Here is a 22,271-nt window from a genome sequence, read left to right on the forward strand (position 1 = left end):
AACTACTGCCACTATTGCTGCCATCCTTCCCAACTCTCCCCTTTGACTTCGGGGTCCGTTCCATTCCCTTACCTCTCCTCCCTTTTGGGAAGTATCAGTTCTCTGAAAGGCCCAGCTACAGCCATTTTCCTTCTCTTTCTGCATTTTCCTTTCTGAAGTACCGGGCTATAACAACTCCATATGTAGATGAATTTTAGGAGTACACATTACATAAGTATATGAGACAATCAGATATTTCAGGCACAAGTATTTTTTCTGCAGTTCCATCTGTATATTCATGAGATGGTTGTCTCAGACTTTAGTGACTCGTGTTTCAAATCCCTTTTTGGCTGGAAATGTCACTTACTGATGCTTCTGTAGTCCTGTTCTTTTGGGAAATTTGCACTAAGGGCTTCACAACACAGCAGGCATAGCATTCAGGTTAATACTCTGAACCTTGGGAACTAAAACTCAATGGGAAAATAAAGTCTCTTTCAGAAATGAGAAGAAGTCAGATGATCTTTACTAGAGCAAGAAAAAAAAGGAGGGGAAAAAAACCAAGGAAACATCCCAGTGTATTCTGCATTTGGTATGTTCCCAGATTCCTAGAGAGATAACACAGTGTCAAGGAAAAGGAAGCTGTAATTAGGCTGGGACATAGCCACAATACAGCAGGATCCTGATAGCCCTGTGCTGTCGCTGACCTTGGGGTAGTGGAAGACTGTGCCAAACTGAAAATAAATAAAGTGTTCCAGTGCTGCTGCTCAGTTAAGGAAGATCAAAGAGAAATAACATTTAATCAGTGATAGTTGTGGCATTAAGCACTAGCAATACTAATTGTTTTGACATGAACTCTCCCTGATTTTTTTTTTTTTTTATTGTTAGCACTGAGTAATAGCTGAGCTGCTAGTGTATTGACCTATAGCACTACCACAGCTCAATTAAGTTTCTTATTGTCCAAATCTAATCAGAGAAAAGCTGGGATTGAAAATCGATTCATTTCCTGCTAGTTAATGACTAATTCCCCACAAACGTGAATATAAAGATTAACTTTTCAAGTTGAATGTTTTTTTAGAGGTAGACTCTGCCAGATGGGTGTTTGTGAAGAAGAAGCATGGATTCTATTTTCCTATCCATCTTCCTCCAATCTCTTGGTTTATTCTTGATTTTTAGTCTCCATTTATCTTAGTCTGTGGTTGTGCTTGTTCTCTGGTCTCTTAATTCATGCCTCATGCAATTGCCAGGAACTGGTATTGATAATTCATGGTCAGCTCCTAAATTCTCAACTATTACTTCTCCATGTTCTTCAAATTAGCATTTCTATGGTGTTTAGAAACACCTGCAGGACAGAGCAGTTTAGTCCTTAACCATAATGTAAGGGCTAGTTGCAGTCTTTGGAGGTCTGGGTGAGACACAAACTCTTTGCTGATCCCACTTCAGCCTGTACAAGTTGTGAATTTTACAGGTGAACAGAAGAATTTACATTTCTTGCCTCATCTAAATACTTTTTCTTTATGTAAAGAACTAAGCTGTTTATAAGCCTCCCCATGTGTCTCTGCATGCACACGTGTTCACAGCATTAAAGCTGCTGAGCAGAGACATGAGCAAACATCCATGAGGTTTGGCAGCTCTCCCCAGTTCTTGCCAGCTCTGTGACTTCCACTGCTGCAGCATCTGAAATTATCACAAAGCTTCTGTATTTACCCTCCCAGTGCACCTCTGAGGTGGGGACAGCTCACAGATTTACACATTGAGACCCAAGTCCTGGATCCAAAGAGACATTTAGACTGGTCTTTGGTAGTTCACAAGGTTATCTTCTCCACAGACTCAGCCCCGTGGCTCAGCTGCTGCTAGACCTACAGACCCACATCTGCGGATGGTGCCCACTCCTTGGGACCCTCTGGCAGGCTGAAGCCAGGCGGCTGGAGGCAGTTTCCTATGTGGGCTATTTCTACCTTACACTGCAGATGTGCTGGAGAGTGCAGCAGTCAGATCTCTTCCAGAACAAGGACAGATGCGTGGCTGTGTGTTTTTGTGCTGCCCTGGTTATGTCCTTGTTACATTAGTTTTCATTTTTTAACAAAGAGGTGGTGGCAGGGACAGGCTACAGCCCTGCAGGTCACCCTGGTACCAGAGTGGCACAGCCTTCCTGACAGGTCCTGACAGTCACAGCCTGGACACCTCTTCTCCTTCTCATGCCATAACATATGAAGTACAAGAGTACAGTGCATTGTAGTAACTTTCAATTATTTTATTTCTAAAGGAGACAACTAAAGAGTAATCTTTTTTCTTATCCCATCAACTTCTGTGTTTGTGCTGCTGGCAGGAACCCAGAACTTCATCTTCTTGGAAAATCGAGGAGCAACTTGCTCCCCATCATCACAGGCATCCTCCCCAGTGACCTTGGTTCTGAGGAGCTGTAAGACCAGGCTAGACTAGCAGCTATCAGCATCTGGGTTCAACTTTAAGAGTTTGCTGTTAAAAAATACCTGTCTGAGCTTCCAAAAGCAGCCAAACATTCTTATTCTCAAAGTGCTCATGTTCTCCATTGACAAACTTAACCTGGATGCCTAGCAGACTTATAAAATAAAACCCTAATAAAGCAGGTAAGAAGGGTAAGTAAATCCTTCCTAAAGCCTAACAGCATCAATTGTTTAATGCTTGGCTTGTTTTTATTTGCTGCCCCTTGACAACGCTTGTGCTGCTTCTTGCACTGGCTGTGCCCCCTCATTCCCTTCTCTCCTTCAGGAGCTGGTAGTGCTGAGCCCCAAAGGGGGCATCTCCTCTGACAGGGGAATCAGCAGCTGCTTCTTCCCTCTTCTCCAAGCCTGAGGTTAAGAAGCCCTGTGCAATCTTCTGCTTTCCCACTTCCTGTGCTGTGCTCCAGCTCCCATCCCAGCTCTGGAAGCTGTGACCTTACATCAGTGACCAAGTTGTCACCTGGGCATGTGTAGGCAGTGTGCCCTGCTTTCTGTACACTAGTGTAATTCTGCTTTTCTCTATTTTATAGCAGAATTTCTGTTTTAATAGAAATGCATCTCAATATCCCATGATAAAATATCACATGGAAAACAAAGCACCACTCAGGCCAGTCTATAGGTTCACTCCACCCCATCCTATGGGGCTGGATGGAGAGATCTTTTGTTTCCCAACCCCTCCCAATCACTGGGGAATTTTGGGGAAGTTGATTTTGCATTTTTTTTCTTTATGTTTTAGCCATATGGTAAAGTTTTAGCCATATGCTTTAGCATATGCTTTATGCTTTTGCAATAATTCCCTCCCAAAGATGATCTGAATTAATTGATCACTGAGTTGCCTGTGAACAGCATCACTTCAAAGAGGCTAAAGCAGCTGCAGCCAAGTAGATAAATATTTCCAGGTATTTGACCAGTTTCTCCGAGGATTATGTACAATTTGTAGGTGTTATTCGCTAGATATTCTGATTCCAGGATTGCTTGAATGATAATCCTCTCATACAAAATTTAGAAGCAGATTAAGGGAATTTTTTTAATCTTCCTTTTTCATTTCCTAATTGGCAGCTGACTGCAGAGATAACATTTTGTCCACACCCCAGCATATTGATCTAACTGGTTAGAAAATACACAGACCAAGCAAGAGATGAATCCTAGAATGGTTTGGGTTGAAAGGGACCTTAAAGATCATCTAGTTCCAACCTCCTGGATTGGGCAGGTATGCCTTTCTCTAGACCAGAGAGACCTTTCACTAGATGAGACTAGAGAAGCAGAAACAAAGGAATGAACAGTGTTGGGTCACCCATGGAACTGGCTGGTATATTTTGTCTTGATTTTTAGATGAAAAGGGTAAATCAGGAGACGATGCTGGTGCATAGAGTGTCCTTTTCAGTGGTAGGTTGTTGCTTTCATATGTAGGTTGATCACCTGGTCAAGGGTTTGCAGAGAACACTGAAGGCTGAAGGCGTACCTGAAAATCCCAGTTGTGTTTCTTTACTTTTTTCTGAAATATTCACTGAGCTCATGCCGGAGGCAGACTAAACCACCCTCCTCATATTCCCTCTGACAAAAAGTGGGTGTTTGTCTTCCAGAGATCCCTGTCTCCCATTGCCACTTTGTTACACCACTTGGCTTAGACTGCTCTGAAAGTATTTAAAGCCTGTGCCTTTATACTTGGCTAAGGCCTAACTGTATTTCAATAGTCAAAAAATGTTTTACCAGAGCTGGCTTCTTTTGCTCTGTAATTGTTTTAGTTTTCTTTTACTTCATGTCTTATTTATTAATAGTTTCAAAACAGGCCAATGGAAATCTTCAAGTAGGTTCTTAAACAAGTTTTGACAATGTTTTTGAGTTGTTCTGAGCTAAAAATAATACAAATCGGCAGGTACAGACTGGAGAACAGTGCCTTCAGTCCCTAAATGACCTTTTACTGCTTTTGCTCCCTACAGGAAGACAAATAGAAAAAAAAAATTTAAGAAAAGGTAACAGTTCCGTACGAGGCTGTAAAGGCCAAGGCTTAGCTCTGAGCAGTGCCACTGTCTTCTTCACCTCAGAAGAGAAAAAATCATGGACTTGTCTGTGATAAAAAAATTAGAAGGATATTTTTTTTCCTGCTACATGAGGCTAATGGTGTGACCAGCAAAGAGGTAGTCACAGCTTGCTGATGCTTCTCCAGTGGGAGACCAAAAAATATGTTCCAGAATAACTTAAAAATGGTCTTCATCATCTCCAGCCACTAACCCATCCCAATTCCCCTCTTTGTTTTTGGACTCTTACATGTTTTTGGGTGTCTGACACTTCTTCCCTTTTTGGGTAGGTGTGCTTTTTCATTGTAATTTAGTTCTTTGGTCTCACCAGTATGTTTGCACCATTCACCTGTGTTTTGGCTTTATGGGCAGTGAAAAGAAGAGTCCCAGTTCCCTCCAGCTATTTACCTTTCTTTTACAGAGACTGTAGAGTGACAGTCATAGGAACAGAGATCAGGCAGCATCCTCAGCAACAGTCAGTTCCAAGCAAAAATACTTGGAAGACCGTAAAATTTTGAAGTGTTTCATTCTGTAACACGTACATCACAGGATAGTCATCAGCACCGATTTAAAAAGCAAAAGATTTGTCCTTTCAGCTTTGAACAGCCAGCAGACTCTCAAGAATAAAAGGTGGGGGACATGGAATTCATGGTGAAATACAGGCCATGAGAGCCATTTCTTAACCTCTCAGCAGTGGATTGGAGAAGTGTACATTGATTTATACATACACATAAAATTAAATATCACCTATGTTAACATTTGCAGCTGGTACACGAGTTGGAGGGGGAGGTAGATCACGGAGAAGAGGAAGCAGTGAGGATTTTTGATAACATGCAAATAACATTCAAGTTTTGGATAACATTCACAATCTTTGTTCTGACCCTGAATGCAGGGCTGTGAGCCCAAGGAGTCTTCCCATGGAGGGAGCTCTCTTTGCTTTGACAAAAAGTTGAGGCTGTCACTAGAAGAACAATTGAGCAAAGTCTGGTAACTGCAGTCACTGCAATCCTGAGTTGTATCAGAGAACCCAAATATCTTTGTATCTGTTGATGAGCCCAATCATGATCATATTTAAAGACCAAAGAGCAGAAAGTACAGAAGGCTGCAGCAGTATCTCGAGGTATTTACAGCTCTATCAGTTTTGATTATTAAAACAGAAACAGGGCTAGGGTTGAGTACAGGCACAGAGGTTACATTTTCAGGAGGAGACAATACCAAATGCTCTTTCAGCTATTGGAGAAGGGGTGTAGAAGCAGTGGGCAGATGCTCACCCTTACAAAGCCAAGTGAGAAAATCACAACTTCAACAGAGATATTAACCTGAATAAATTACCATTGGAGTTGGTGCGGCATCCTGCTCACTTGATGCCTCCACAGCATATTCAAATATCTTCCCAAAAAGGTACTTGGGAAGTGAGACAGGCATATTTGATACCACTTCTGGGATAATACAGCAATTTTTACCCCTTTAGGAGTAATTAACAACAGGGAAATATTGTGAATGGATGGAGTTGGGCAAAATTTAACCCTGCTCTCTCTTTTGGGGTGAAAAGGAGGATTTTGCAATGACTGTAATGCTACTGAGCCAGAGAAGCAATTCTAGCAGTCCTATTCAGCAACGCAAATGCTATCTACAATGGTGTCTGAAAAGCTGGTATCAAGGAAAACGGAAAGTTGAAAGAACACTTTCAGGCTGGGACCCCTGTGGCAACACAGCAGTGGCTCCTGACATGACCCACACAGCCACATAGTGCAAGCAGCTGGCTGAGCTCTCAGTTTTGCATTTTTAAGCCAAGACACAGCTCTGGATGGGGAAATGGAAAATTGTAAAATGCAGCCCCACTTAAGCTGCCACTGAAGACCTTCCTTCAAACTTACATTATAAATGCAGTACTTACTAAGAATTGGAATTTTTAAAAGCACAAAATAAGCTGGCTCTCCCATGAGGAGTAACACATGTTTATATTTTAGGAGCAGGAAAACCTCCATGAAGTTTTGCTGGGAATATAGAAACAAACATTGTTTGTGTATGGTCCCAGCACTGCAATAGGACTTCAGCACTGGTTTAAAACCCCCTTTCTTTAGGGGTGTGTTTTCTTGAGCCTGGCCCACAGAAAGAACAACTACCGGCTCAAATGTCTTAAACCATATACTTCCTGAGGGGAAAATATATCAGCTGAAAACCTACATGTTATGGTCATTTCAAATATTTTGTGAAGCTACAGTCAGTTAGTGTTCACTGCTAATGGATATTAAACATGAAAAGCATTGCACTGTATCGTTTAACTGAGTCTCTCTTCTCATGTACTTGAGTGCTGGTTGGCAGAACAGAACATATGTTCATAAGGGGTTTTTATGTTATGTGTGGCTTTTTTTTTTTTTTTTAAATAAATGAAGTTATATAACAACAATCCCACGCATATACTTGGTTGCAACATGTCAAGGGCTAGTTAAAATTCTCTTAGAATGCACCCTGGCTGCTGTATTTCATAGTCAGAGAACATTACACACAATCTGCCATTTACAACCAACTTAAGATTCACCTAGTTAATTTAGCTTTCAAGCAGCTTTATATATATTTCTGTTATGGCTTGTGGAAACCTGAGAGATTTTTGTAGAAATAAGTTTTTAATAATTATTCCAGTGTAACTGTTAGGGAACCTTACACTGCAGATCCTCAGTTTCCCACAAAGCTCATCAGCCACTCTTCATAAATGTCTCACTTTGGTGTTTTGCAGGCAGGTATACAGCTCTCTCCTTTGCATTTACGCAGTTCTATATATTATTTTATTTTGCAGTTCTTTCCATATGGAGATGCTTCTAAGTTTGCCCAGCATGCCTTCCGAACCTTTGATAAAAACGGAGATGGGACTATCGACTTCAGAGAGTTCATTTGTGCCCTGTCCATCACCTCACGAGGCAGTTTTGAGCAAAAGCTGAACTGGGCCTTCAACATGTACGACTTGGATGGTGATGGTAAAATTACAAGAGTGGAAATGCTGGAAATTATAGAGGTGAGATCCATATGACATTCAAAAACATCACAACATTAATAAAATTTGATTCCTTCTTCACACAGAGTTGAGATTTTAGGCTCACCAGAGGCTGTACAGTACATTAAATGCACAGTGCACACATTAATCCTGCACTGACTGGTGCCCAAGTGGTACAAGCACACTAACATGTTAATAGATGTAATCTTGGAGAATTGCAAAGAGTACATATGTGCATATAAGCTTTTAAATATCCAGAGATTTTTTTTTTTCCCCGATGAATGGATTAACCATAAGAACAGCCTGGCACAGGATTTACAAAGCCAATCTCAAAGTCATTTGACACCCATGAAATTACTGGACTGTAGCTCAAGTCGCTGAAGCCTTACTGGAGATTAACTTCAGATGATTACAGAAATTTACAGGGATAACAACACACTATTTTAAGTGTGCTCTCACAGATGGGCTTTAAGATGACCACAACATATAAGAGGAAGGATAAAGTTCACCTCCTTCATCATCTGCTGGCAACTTGACACAGTAGTTAACATCAGATTGTGCCCACATGTACACACAGAAACCTATTTAAAGGTGATGACTTCTAAAATTAATTATTCAGAATTTATGTGAAATATTTCAACTAAACAATTGATCGAGAGAGTAAGTCACAAGAGTTTTACAGGAAGACAAAGAAATTCATTCTGGGCTGCAAAATGTAAGCAAAATAAACCTACATCTAAACAAAGTAAAATATATTCCTCCTTGTTTTAAGTCTCTGGACACTGGATTTTGAAAAAAAACCCAAAAAAAAACCAACCAAAAAAATCTTTGCAATCATTTTGTTGTTAGAATATCACATAAAAAAATTAGATTGAATTTCATGCTGAATTTTCCATTTGGTTTCTTTCCAAAGGCCATCTACAAAATGGTGGGCACTGTGATAATGATGAAAATGAACGAGGATGGTCTGACGCCTGAGCAGCGGGTAGACAAGATCTTCAGTAAGATGGATAAGAACAAAGACGATCAGATCACACTGGATGAGTTCAAAGAAGCTGCAAAGAGTGATCCGTCCATTGTATTACTCCTGCAGTGTGACATTCAAAAATGAGCTGATGTACGACGCGTCATAGACTGCACAGAAGTTTAATGTTCCATTCAGTTTGCAGCTATTTCCACACACACAAAAATTTGCTTGGACTACCTATAAATGGACTTGCTTCTTGTGTTTGAAACACTTGTGTGCATGAGAATGTCATTTGCTAAAGAATTTTAAAAGTATATATTATAAAAATAAACTGCCACAACGTGATGTGTGCAATGTCATTTCATAACAATCCTCTTCCTCTGAAGCCTGTGCAGCAGGCCTGTGCTGCAGTGAATTATATTATTTATTGTTCATGTTTTACTGATGCTAGCTCTGTGTCTCCTAGACTGAGTAATGTTAGTGACACTGAATTCCCATGGTAATGTTAACTGTTTATTATAAATCATGTCACCATTCTGCTGTAAAGTAGTACTGGACAGACAGAAGTGAAGAGCTCCTCGGCTCCCGAGTCTGATCCACACGTGCTTGTATTGTCAGTGGATATAAATGTACTTCATTTGCATGCCTTTTAGGTTTGCCTTAATTCTTACCTCATTTGCATCCCTTCAATCTGGAAAGAGCTATGTCAGAGGAATGCAGTATATTAAAAAAAAGAAAATCCTGATAAAATTAACCCTTTAATTAAGAATATATATAAATATATATATATATAATGTTTAAAATATTGTTTTATTGCAAGTTTAAAGGTTTTATTGGAAGTGTATTGATCTTTGCCAGAATTTTCAAAAGCTTCCACAGAGGTTGCAATATATATGTCACAAAATAAATTTATAACATTTGACCTTTTCCCCTAATTCTTATTTCATGTCTTCAGCATGGTAATAAAAAAAAAAAAAAGTTAAATCTCTTTAATTATCTTTCACTGTACACTGGGAAATATGTATTTCATTATTGAAGCATGAAGAAAAAAACTACTTTGCACTCACTCACTAGAAGAGTCATATTATACAAAACCAAAAGTTGTAGTTCTTGTATTTAGGGATGGAGCAGCTGTTGATGCTGTAAGATGCTATTGCTAAGATTTACCAGCACACCTACTAGACCCGTGCTGCTTTTTAAGCTGTGCAGGTCAAATACAGCTTATTTTCTTGGCCTAAACCTGGTTTTTAAGTGTATTTCCCTCCTGAAGTAAGAGACTTTCCTCTTACCATATGACACTAAACTACTCTGTGTTTAATATAAACAGACATGTTGTTAAAAATCACTACTGATAAATTAAGCATGAAGTATGATGATAAAGGAGGGATAGTGAGGAGAATCAACTTCTTCCACAATTCTATGTGCACAAATCAAGTTTCTCTCTATCCTGTGACAAGTTCTACACACCCTTGGGAAAGACTGAAGAACTATCAGACTGCAGAAATTGCAGATAAAACTTTCCTATGCCCCATTTCCCTGACGCTTTAAACAGTTAGTTGCTTGCTGGATTTAAAAAAAAAAAAAAGCAATCTGAACATCCTACAATTGCATGTTTGATATTTCTTTCTTACCTTATGAAGAAATGAGACCGTACTTTTAATAGCTAAAAATCAAACAATAAAACATGACACAAACCAAATCATTCTCTGTATTTTCAAATTTAAAAAGTGAAGCTCATCTTAAAATTAAAGGGAAAAGAAAACAAGCAACAAAAACCAGTTTTACACAGTTTGCTAAGAGCTGTTGTGGGGAGGATCATAGAATCAATTGCTGCCACAACCACAGCCATCCTCTCATTTTTGCTTCGTATTCCAAACAAACAGCAAAAGGAGAAATATCTACTGCATTTTCTAATACCAGAATTCTACTTAGACTACACAGGTCTTAGCAAATTAGGGAGGGATATAATTCATGCATTTGGCCGTAACTTAAAACACACATTCTAGAAACTACATACTTCTGAGAATGATATGCCCACAATGAATACTTCTCAGATTTGCTGCCTCTGGTTTACATGTATGAGAAGCAATACCTCATTCGATGTTTCCCTGAACCTTGAAGTTATGGACAGGCTGGACAGGCTCCATTTACTTCAGTGCAGCATTAAGCAATGCACTGCCATCCAAAATGGCTGACAACTCAAACACAGTCAAATTCAAAAACTTAATGTCAGCACTGCAATCTTCTCTCTAGACAGCCCCTATAGCAAACTCTATATTAAAAGAACCAGGCATATGATAGTTTTGAGACCTTAGTAGGATCACTGCAAAAATAAGTGCATCCATGCAAGGGCTTCAGTAATTGCTTATTCAGAATTAATCCTCCACCATGAAAATATGCTTACAATAATTATACAGTCAGGAACATATCCTCATCAAGTACAGGGTAGATTAGATACAATGTACTGATTTGAACCAAAGACCAGAATTGTTGCCACCTCCTCCAGTATTTCAAGTAGGTCTGTAAAACCTTGGGAGAAAGCTGAAGCGTTAGCTCAGTAGGAATGCACTAATTTTCCTTAAGCTTTTTTCTCCACACAACTCATTACAGAAGTACTAATGAGGATAAATGCTTTACTCTTTACTGCCTCTGCACTCTTGCCTTTTTTTTTTTTTTTGGATGCTGAAGAAAATCAGGATAAATAATGCAATGCCATTCTATCATCTGTCTGAAAAATACTCCAAATTCATCATAAAATCAAGTCAAGCTAAACATGTGGCTCATGATCATGTCCTAGAATCAAAGAATGGTTTAGGTTGGAAGGGACCTTAAAGATGATCCAGTTCCAGCCCCCCTGCAGGGACACCTTCTACTAAAACAGGTTGCCCAGGGCCCCATCCCGCCTGATCTTGAGCACTTCCAGAGATGGGATGTCCATAACTTCTTTGGGCAACCTATTCCAGCATCTCATCACCTTCACAATAAAGAATTTATTCCTAATATCTAATCTAAATCTATTATCTGTCAGTTTAAAGTTGCTCATCCTTGTCCTGTCACACCAAACCTTGCAGAATGTCCCCCTTCAGCTCTCTTGTAGCCCTTTTAAGTACTGGAAGGTGCTATGAGGTCTTTCTGGAGCCTTCTCCAGGCTCAACAGACACAACTCTCAGTTTGTCTCCACAGCAGAGGTGCTCCAGCCCTTGGAGCATCTTTGTGGCCTCCTCTGAACCTGCTCCAACAGGTCCATGCACTTGCTACGCTGAGGACACCAGACATGGATGCAGTACTCCAGCTGGGATCTCACAACTGCAGAGTGGTAGAATCACGTCCCTTGACCTGCTGGTTCCAGACAAGTTTTGCCAAGTATGCAATTTACAAGGTGCCCCCCAGTATCTTCACATAATTCTAAAGGTGTAAGTACCTTGAATTACAGGATTATAGAATTGTTCATGTTGGTAAGGAACTTCCTAGATCTCTTGCCCAGCTTCCTGCTTGAAGGAGATGCAGGAGTCTATTCAATAGACTCCAAAAACTTCCAAGGACACAGATTTTACAGCCTGTTTGCATAACATGCTCAAATGCCTCTTATCTTCATCATGAACAATCCCTCCTCCTGGTTAACTCAGCCAGAACCTCCCCACTTCAGTCAGTGGCCACTGTTTCTTGCACCACACACATCAGCAAAAATCCCACGTCCTCTTTTGTCAGTAACCTCCTCACAGCTGCCAGGAGTCTGCCTCTTACCCTGGGTGTTCCGAGGTCTGCCAATAGAGGCAAACAGAGTCAGCATCGGTGAAGAGCACAAAAAGATCCCTTCAGCCCCAGAAGGTGTGCTGTGGTTGAGGAGCTGTGTCCAGGTGAAGGGGCTACAGGAGGAAGTGAACAGGCTGCGTAGTATTTGAGTGAAAAAGCAAGAGATAGGTTATTTACAGAGATGCCACAGTCTCAAGATTCTCAGGAGTCTCAAACCTCCATTGTAGTGGAGAAGCAGGTGGACTCAGAACCCTGCACAGTAATTAGTGAAGGGGTTTTAGTCAAGGGTCTGTCCAAGACAAAGGCTGGAAGCAGGTCACTCCACATACCAGGAGGAGGTTCCTCCTCCTTCTGAAAACAAGTAGGACTGGAACTTTCTACAACAGGCATGAGGCTCTGGAAAAAGGCCAGACAATTGATGAGGTGGGCGAAGGTCCTTCTGGGACAGAGGGGCCTCCTAAAGCAACACCTCCTGCACACCACATCAAGACCTCCTCTGTTAACAGGAAAAGAAGGGTAGCTGTAATAGGAAACTCCCTTTTAAGGGGAATGGAGGGCCTGATATGCAGACCAGACTCACCTCACAGGGAATTCTGATGACTTCCAGGGGCACAAATAAGAAACATTACTGGAAAACTCTCCAGTCTATTAAGGCCCTCTGATTACCATACACTATTGGTTGTTCTAAGTGGCAGCGACAAAACAACAAAGAGAATTCTGAGGGCAATCAAAAGAGACTTGAGGGCCTTGGGTTGAAGGTTGAAAGATCAGAAGCACATGTAGCAATTCCCACAATCCTTTTGGTAACAAGGAATAATATTGACAGGAATAGGCAGATCCACCAGGTCAACACATGGCTCCAAGGCTGATGTAAGCAAAAACAAAATTGGTTTTTTTACCATGGGATGATCTATTCAACACCTGCTCTACAGACACCTGATGAGATGCACCTGTCTCAGAGAGGAAACTAGCACAGGAGCCACCAGGGCTCACTGACAGAACTTTAAACCAGCTTGGAAGGGGGAAAGGGACAAAACCAGGCTTACCAGTGGGGAGCAATGGGATGGTGTGCCAGAACTTGAGAAAATGAGCACTAATGGGATCCCTCCATCTCCTTCAGGTTTGTTGGCTGCAAAGCACCACACCCAAAATGTTTCTACACTAATGCACACAGCATGAGGAACAAACAAGACCATCTCAAGCCTTTGGCCCAGTCCCAGAGATTTGATATCACTGACTAAGTGACACTGTGTGGGATAAGTCCTACGATTGGAGTGGTCTGTTGGATGGTTACAGGTTCAGAGGGATGGGCAGGGCAGATGTGGAATGGGGTAGCACTGTACGTCACGGAAGGGATGTAATGTATGGAGCCCACAGCTGGCAATGGCACCATTGAAAGTCTCTAAGTAAGAATCAAAGGACACACAAAAAATGTAGGTGTCATCTTAGGAGTCTACTACAGACCTCCTGGCCAGGACGATGACACTGACAAATGGTTCTCTGAGGAACTAAGGGACACTTCCAGCTTAACTGCTGTTCTCCTTATGAGGGACTTCAACTTGCCAGAGATCAACTGGGAACATCATCGAGCTGATGGGTCCCTTCCAACTCACCATTTTTTATGGTTCTATGATTCTACGAAGTGTATTTCCTTCAACTCTTACCTAGCTTCCATATTTTAAAGAAACATAGAAGTTTAATACTGTGCTGTGACTGAAAACAAATTAAGGTACAAAGTCAAGTTAAAACTTACACTGTAATAAGGTTTTATTGAGGAACTTCTATTCACTAAAAAAGTGCAGAAACTGCTGAATGTTTTTCTCTGAGTAGTCTCAATGGCTTTTGTAGCTGCGTAACATCAAACAACAATAAAAAATCCTCCAAAACAACAACAAAAAAGAAAAGCAGCTGGACTCTAAAAAATGATTTTTTTTGAAGAGCTGCCAACAATTTCAAGTTCCTGGAGAAAAAAAGAACAGGAGAGAAAAAAAGGTTAATTTGAGGGACTTTGAAAAATCTGGTTCTTCTTTCTCCCTCTTAACCCCAATAAATGCTTGCAATATCTAAATATATCAAGTTTAAGTGCTCTAGTCCCAGGGAGATGTGGGAGGGGAGGAAAGGCAGGGAGACCCAACAAAACACAGGGCTACAATGCTGTACAAAAGTTACCGTATTATTTCCCAAAATTCTTACTCTACTTCCTTCCCATATATTGGAAAGACTTGTGTCTATTTAGTTTATCATAATAAAATGAACATTTAGAGACTTATTCTATACCTTGGAACTCAAGAGTGTGCAAGAACTAGTCTACTGGAACTAAGAAACTAGGTTTATAATGACACAGCTTGCTAGGTTTTGTAAGCTCATGTCCAAAGACACTCATACTCTTTAGGAAAGGAATGAAAGGACTTTTTTTCCCACCAAGATAACATACTACAAATAAATTTTTCCCTTTTCTAATTATGAAACTATAAGTTCTAATAGTTTCTCATGTTCAGCTACTGTGGTTTCACTGGAAAATAAATGAAACACATTTTACTGCATGTATTAATTAGCACACATTTAAGAAATAAAGCATAGCTAGGAAGAAGATATTTTTAACTTAATGCTAATTTAAGTGTGTAGAGACACTAAAACATTACCACAAGTATTAGTTCAAACGGTTTATTAAAATATTACTTCATAGTTATACAAAATATATTTCATTTTTCAAGAAGAAAAAACAGAGTAACAGATAAAAAAATTCTATAGTTGGTAGCTAAAAATATCAACAGAACATTCAAAATTTTCTCCTCATCCAAACTGTGCTTATTCTTGTTCTGTGCACACAGTAATCCTTTAAAAAATTATTAATAACAATACAGAAATATCTTCCTGAGACTATCTAACAAATCATCATCTTTTTCAGCATCAGGAAGCAATAATTTTACACATATTATTCTACATTTGTCTTCAATATTATACCATATTCATACAGAGATACTTATTGATCTTCATCTCTGTTATTCCTATTTTGGAAATTCAATGTTCTTTGGTCTCTTGGAGGGTCTGGCATGCGGAGGATTCGAATATGGGGACTCATAGGCAGAGAGCTAAAAATAAAGGATGCATCATTTAAACAGTGTTTCTTCTCCACAAATTTTAGTATTTCCATTTAATTCTTTACATTACATATTTTCCTTTGAATAACTCCATCTTTTTCCTTTGACAGTCTTAAAAAACAGTAACATGGGGCGAAGTTTGGACTTCACTGAACTGATCCTGGACCCTGACTTCAGTAAAAGCTTGAGGTAAAGACAAGCAGTCATTTCAATCATGTGATTTCTAACAATTAGACAGCCTTAATTAGAGAAAATGTTCTTTTACGAAAACCTCCAAATGAACATATGATGGAATACAAATAAGGACTTGCCTTACAGATCCTGAAGTAGCACACACTATACACACATGTAATCAATCACATTGTACTAAGAATGAGCAAAGTTATTAAGCACACATTTAGTCAGGCTTCTTCACTGATTATCCTAAATGGATTTTTCCTGAAGTTGCTCCCGTATTTTTGTTAAATTAAGTGTTTGCTGAACATGAAACATGTAACAATATAACAAAACCAAACTGAACTTGAATTATTAAATTTTTCAACAGTAGCCATACAAAAAGTCCTGTATGTTTATCGGTTTCAGAAAATCTCCAAAGAATCATTTCCACTGAAGTAACAACAGATACCACTACTCTCCTTTTTATATACTGTAGTGAGGGAAGACAATTAGGAATAAATCAGTCAAGTTCATTTTGAAGACTGCTTTAATTACCCTCTTCAGACTTCACTGGTTACTGGGTTAATAGAGAGGAGCTGGCTGCACAAGGTTAGACACATGACTGTCCCCTTAAGCTGGGAGTGGCTCTACCAGGGATTTATATGGGGGTTTTGAAAGAATTTTGAACCACTACATCAAATGTTCAAAAAATGGTGCAAGTTATGAGTCTCTAGATCGGCAATATTAAAATCAATAAAATAAAATCAACTCAAAAGACAAACACCTTGCAAGTATTGTAGCATTAATAGAAAAAAATTCTAAGTCTTTTGTTATATTTGGAAGGGGAAAGGGACATACAGGGCTCTAAGCTAAGAAGCTCCTGTTTAACAAAATAAAACATTTCAAAATGTTGTTTTATTTCAGATAAACTGATTCAAGTCCCACTGAATTACAATAATGTAAGCAAGGGTAAAAAAAAACCTATTTAAAAAATCCTTTAAATTCACAGAACCATCAGTAATTAACTACTTAATTGTTTATGTTCTACTGCTACAAACAGCAGAATTTCTTTCTCCTCGTACTTAACTTTTTCAAGTTACACTCCTTGCAAGAGAACTCCCTTGCAATTCTTGTATCCTGAAATAAAACACAGTATTACCTCATGGTCAGGGGGGTGAACAAAATGAACTGTCGATGCCTCTGAAAGTCAGCCCTCTCCAGAATCATGTCAATGGCAATTCTTCTGTTAACCATGTCCTAAAGACAAAACATTTGCCAGGTAGTGATACTGACAGCAATAAATACACTAGAAAATATGATTCTAGAAAACCTACCAAAATTAATTGCTATACAGTCAAGGTTAGCTACAGAAAAATAACCAAATAATACTAATAAAAGCTAAGAAAAACTGGGTAAACATAAGGGTTAAATTCTAAAGGCTACAAATTATAGTCTAGGAAATTCTTAAACTGTACTTTTAAGTATACATGGGCAATGGAAGGCTCCTATCAGAACAATCACACACTCATCTACTCACAGTGTTTTTCTATCAGCTTTGATGTACATACAGTACTTCTTTACTGAGTATGCTGAGATGAACTTATTTTAGCAGAATAATGTTTCCTGTAAAATCCTGACTCAAAAATCACCTGAAAGAATTTAGGGGCTCCATGAAACCTCTGCTATGATATCATGGAGCTTGTTTTTATTAGGATTATTACTGTTACTATCATTATTGCTATTTTGAATGTAACCTTATGCATTAGGCTTACTGAGAAGGATGTGCAACAGGAAGCTTTTATTAGCAAGGACTAACAAAGTTCTGATGCTGTGCAGTGTTCCTCATGAAACCAGAGATCTCCCACAAAAATACACCGTGGAGTCCTCGTGTGGTGGGGATCTGTGATTACGCCAAGAGTAACTACAGAACGTGTGGACAGTAAGGCTGCACTTACTGGCACTGCGGTGGACAGACAAATTGTGTGGAATTATTTATGGAACAGATGGCATGCAAGTTCTTTGCAAGGCCTACAGTTCTGAGTATCCACCCTTTTCAGGAAAGATGGGTAAATTTCTTCACAACTAACTTTTTTTAAAAGAGGATCTATGATTTGAAAGTCGGCTGAAAAATGACTGCTTCACTACCTTCACTACCTACTGTCCTTTTTGCAATTCTTTAATATAAACTATATTATCTTTGTTCCCTTTAGGTGAATCCTAGCAAATAAATGATTGATGAGGAAGGGACAGTGAGGCAAAATTAAATAAGCCAGTATCAAATCTTTGTCTCATAGAAATAAATGTTTTCTCAAACTCGTACCACCCTGCATATTAATAAGTAGGAAATAAATCTTAAAAAAAAAAAGAAAATAAATTTCAGAATGGGTTAGTGGCCTGTACAGGGAAGCTGTACACAAAGGTATTATTTATCAGTTTTAGATAACCTTAGTATTTATTGTTCATTATTCTGCATTTCAGCATCTTGGAAACATGCTACTAGCTGAAGTCTGTTTCTATAAAATGAGTAGCAACAGTGAACTCAATTGCTGCATTTGCTCTGAAAAAACCCCACAATGATCTCAAAATTGGCAGAAATCAAAGCACATGCCAAGCCCAGACTGTCACAGCAATATGCAGAGTCAACCTCTGACAAACACAGTAATAGCTGATTTATTATTTTTGTGCTGAACAAAGGTTTGAGCACGTAAATTAACAGAAATGCTCCTATTTCTCCCTACCAACTTCAGAGACAAAATAAGCTTCAAAAGTCACCAAAGTCAACAAGATCCCTAACAGATTTTGTTTTGGGGATTTTGATTTTGGTTTGGGGGCTTTTTATACTTTACAGTTAACTACAGTGGTTTTAAATCTAAGCAAATCAAGTAACAACCCAACGATTTCACTAATTTATACACATCAGAATGGGAGACGTAGTTTTAAGTTTAAACTATACCATGTAGACATCAAATTCATCCATGCATCTGAAAGGAGATTCAGAAATGTTCCACAGAGAAAGAATGAAACAAACTGTGGAGAAGGAACGTTCACCTCCTGATAGGGATCTCAGATCACTACGGGAAGCTTTTTCTTCTTCTCGAGGCTGAACCTTGAAATAAAAATATTGGAGCAATTTTTATATCTGAGATGAAGCCATACTAACAGAATCATAATTCTAACAGCAAACACATTAGAAATGAACAGATAGAGATCACTTGAAAACCATTTTCTGCATTTCACTGCAACTGCCATTCCGGAATGCAATGGCTCCTAACCATTTAGTAACACATTTCTAGGATGACTGAAACTTCCTCTATCACAGTCATACACACTGAACAGATTGAATGACTCTGTCAGTGTTTTGTTATACAAATCTCTATTTTCAATAGCTCTTAAATGATGTTTAATAAATGTCAACCAGTGTAGTTACATTACAGTAAAATCCAGTGGTTACCAGCTACAGTAAAAAAGCAGGTGATTGATTTACAGCAGAATTTTAAAGGAGGAAGAGATTTTTTTATGTGGAATACATGAAACATTGTGAACAGCCATTTGGTTACATTGATTATGATGACATCTTGTGGTACTCCTTCTGTAACATGCAACTTGGGCATTTTCTTGCCCTGCTAATTACATTACCTTTAACAAGTTAAGCAGGCAAATAAGGATTATTTTGAAGAGGGATCTTTTTTTGCAGGGAACCGTTTTCTTTTTACAACTTACATTCCTTGACTAAATACAGATCCTTGCTGTGAGATACCTGAGACATCAGCTGTTAAAAAAAATATATTCTGATAAAGTCAAGTAATGACTTGATATTTTATGGACTGAATTTAGTTCTTCAGATACATATGCTTCACCTGTCTAGTTAGGACTGCAACATGTATTTATGTTGTCACTGCACATTTTTCCTCTTAATCCCTAAAACGAAGTCTCCCACAGAAAAAAAGCTAATAAATCCATGACAAAACTTTTTGGGATGTGTGTTAAAAGGTACACAGAAAAAAACCGTATCGAAACTTTCATGCATAAAGTTGTTCAAATAACAGCTAGAGCCACTATACAATCACACAAATACTGGTGAACTTCCTATCAATGAAACAGGAGTGAGTTATTTTGAAAGACTGACTAGGATGACTCACTACTTAAGTTCTTATTATTGGCATAAAACAACAACCCACATTTTTTCTTTGTAATCTAGCAACCTGCCCATTTAAAATGGCAATGTTTCTGTTCTTCCTTGTTTTCAACAACATCCTACTGTCACCAAACAGGACAAAAGAAACTTATCCAACACTGATTTGATGTGAATAAGCAGACACTTCTTCGTTCAGGCTTTTGGAAACTCCTCCAATGTGTTCTGCTCAACAGATGAAATCCAGCCATTTTTATATACTTTTTCTTCTGAATCATTGTTACGTAAGTACTTTTACATACTATGCATAATATGCCTGCTCCTTAAATTTAACCTTTACAATGACTGGTTTTGTTAGTCATATAACTTCATCAATATTCTTATCCTAAAACAATCATTGGTCATCTCTACTGTGGTCCACCGATTGGAATCCTTGACATTCAAACCAAGATGGGAAGGGTAGGGGGGTTTCCAACCAGCATAACTGGTGGGCATGATGGTCTCCATAATGTCTTGACCAAAACATAGGAAGTCCAGTAACTTCTTGGTGAGGTTCCTGTGGTTGCATATTTCAAACACAACACTCCTAACATTTCTATACCTTATACTTCACAATTTTCTACTTGTAATCATAACTAACTCTTTCATATGATTGATTACTTGATCAGAATATTTGTAACACTACAATTAAGCTATCACATTTTGGAGAGGGAATTATTCTATCATTTGCAATGCATTTCTAGCATCTGAGACTAAAACAAATAATAATTCATTATGTATTATGGTAATTGAAGTAATATAAAATAACTTACTGTTATGGAAAGTGTCTCATTCTTGTGATCAAAAATTATATTTCCAGAGCAACCTCGAACACGTAGTAAGTGCTCAAAATGGAGTTTGCATTGCATAGAAAGGCTCCTTAAATCAAGCAAATAAACATTAGGGCAGCAAGATTAAAAATACATGAAAAAGCAACAACAGGTTTTCATCAACAGTCCCACATCATTAAGTATTAAGCCCTGCTCCACTAACGACATTCTCCCAAAATCAATTATGCTCTCAAGTGGGTGACATTAAACATACTGGAGAGAATCACTGACACAAAGTAAGAATGTAAGAAATCCAGATGTACAGCTTTGAATTTTCTAAAATTTTATTTTAACAGATTGGTGTGAGAGACTGAAATGGTCAACAGTTTAAACATTCCTACAATCACTGGAAGGACTTTTGCCCACTGTAGCAAATTGCAGAGAAACAGCTGTTCATGTGCGACCACCAAAGCCCAAGTATACCTACTAACAGGAATTCAAACTGTGATGGGAACCTGAGATAAGATAAAGGGGATAATATTGTCCAGCCAACCCAGGTGTGGGGAGAAGAATGTATCCACAAGTGATACTGGAAGAGAGACTCAGATGCTGATGGTTCAAACATTCAGGGGCCAAGCTGCTGATGTGCAAAGTACCCAGAGGGCAAGTACAGCCCACCTCAGGCTACAGCTGGTGTTGAAGGAGGTAAGGAAAGAGGCAAATCCTGGAGGCGGGTCCTGTCTTTTTGTCCTTACTCAGGTGAACTCAGCTGTGATTACTTCCCTGCCAGAAGTACTGGGCCATCCACAGTAGCCTGAAGGTGGTTAATCTCTGCTGATGGGCCATACTGGACTCAACTGCACTGACATCATAGACAGCTGTATCATCCTAGAAGGTGTCAAAGACTCCCAAAGTGCCCTGTGATCCACAACACTACATCATCCAGTCTGAAACTCCCCACCCCAGGGGAGGTATCTGGACATTCCCAGCTGAGCCTGGGTGAATATAAACCCAAGACAGTCTGTGTTCTGGGCATTTCTTTCACCATCTGACAGACCCAATCTGTAACAGCAGCTTCAACCAACACTGAAGTTGCAAAAACCAAATCTTGTTGTAAAGCCTATGGGTTGGGTGATCTTCCTGTTCTTATCCTTTCCTTCTCTTTCTTATACATTTTCTTAAGCAATATTTTTATGCTTTTATGTTGTCATAATACTATGGATTGCAACAACCAAAATGGCTATATACCCGTTTTTTGCCATGCAACCAAATTTTTCTAAAAATAAATGCTACATATATATATAGAGATATATACAGACAAACACCAGTTCAGTGTTGTTTCACTCCAATGTGCCCCAAGGTATCTATCAACAAGAACCTAGGCTACCCTCGCCTTCTGGGGTGGGTTGTAACAAGTGGGAGCTTTCTACAGAGCCTCAACAGAAAATTACCACATTCCACTGCTTCCCTATTCAGTACTAGGAGTGCACAGTAACAAGTTGGCATGGCCTTTACTAGATTCTGGGAATTAAAGAATATTGTGTATTAATTTCTCTGTCCACCCCCCTCCCCCTCAATTCTAGCATATCCTAGACCATACACGACAGTTCCTTCAAGAAAGAACTATGGTTCTTTAACATGTCCGAAGGTGGAATTCATTCTTAAACTTGGCCACTAGGACTAAGATTCAATGTGACATATGTGGGAACCAAAAGGCAAGCATTGGATTTGGAAGGTAAATCTTGCCCACTATTATATCTGTACTTCTATCTGCAAAGGTTGGGATTCTCCTCATCATTACCATTTGTCACGATCATACTGGGACCTCCCCCAAATGCACATCAAAAAGTACAAAAAGCAGAGACAATCAAAATATCCTGCAAT

General features: G+C 39.0%; 2 protein-coding genes across 5 annotated transcripts in view; one reads left to right on the forward strand and one right to left on the reverse strand.

Annotated features, from left to right (window-relative positions):
• The window catches only part of VSNL1 (visinin like 1), an 87,039-nt gene extending 77,615 nt beyond the window's left edge, over nt 1–9,424 (forward strand). For both annotated transcript variants that reach the window (XM_039568760.1, XM_039568761.1), the window contains exons 3-4: nt 7,275–7,490; nt 8,383–9,424. In XM_039568760.1, coding sequence (XP_039424694.1) covers nt 7,275–7,490; nt 8,383–8,580 — 414 coding nt within the window. In that variant the 3' untranslated portion in view covers nt 8,581–9,424. The remainder of the gene's footprint in view (nt 1–7,274; nt 7,491–8,382) is intronic.
• Nucleotides 9,425–14,841: 5,417 nt separating this feature from the next.
• The window catches only part of SMC6 (structural maintenance of chromosomes 6), a 39,613-nt gene continuing 32,183 nt past the window's right edge, over nt 14,842–22,271 (reverse strand). For all 3 annotated transcript variants that reach the window (XM_039568403.1, XM_010393289.4, XM_010393288.4), the window contains exons 25-28: nt 20,391–20,496; nt 18,400–18,552; nt 16,606–16,703; nt 14,842–15,281 (exon numbers count right to left, since the gene is read on the reverse strand). In XM_039568403.1, the coding sequence (XP_039424337.1) occupies nt 15,173–15,281; nt 16,606–16,703; nt 18,400–18,552; nt 20,391–20,496 (466 nt within the window). In that variant the 3' untranslated portion in view covers nt 14,842–15,172. The remainder of the gene's footprint in view (nt 15,282–16,605; nt 16,704–18,399; nt 18,553–20,390; nt 20,497–22,271) is intronic.

The sequence above is a fragment of the Corvus cornix genome, chromosome 3, assembly GCF_000738735.6.
Source record: "Corvus cornix cornix isolate S_Up_H32 chromosome 3, ASM73873v5, whole genome shotgun sequence".
Lineage (NCBI taxonomy): Eukaryota > Metazoa > Chordata > Aves > Passeriformes > Corvidae > Corvus > Corvus cornix.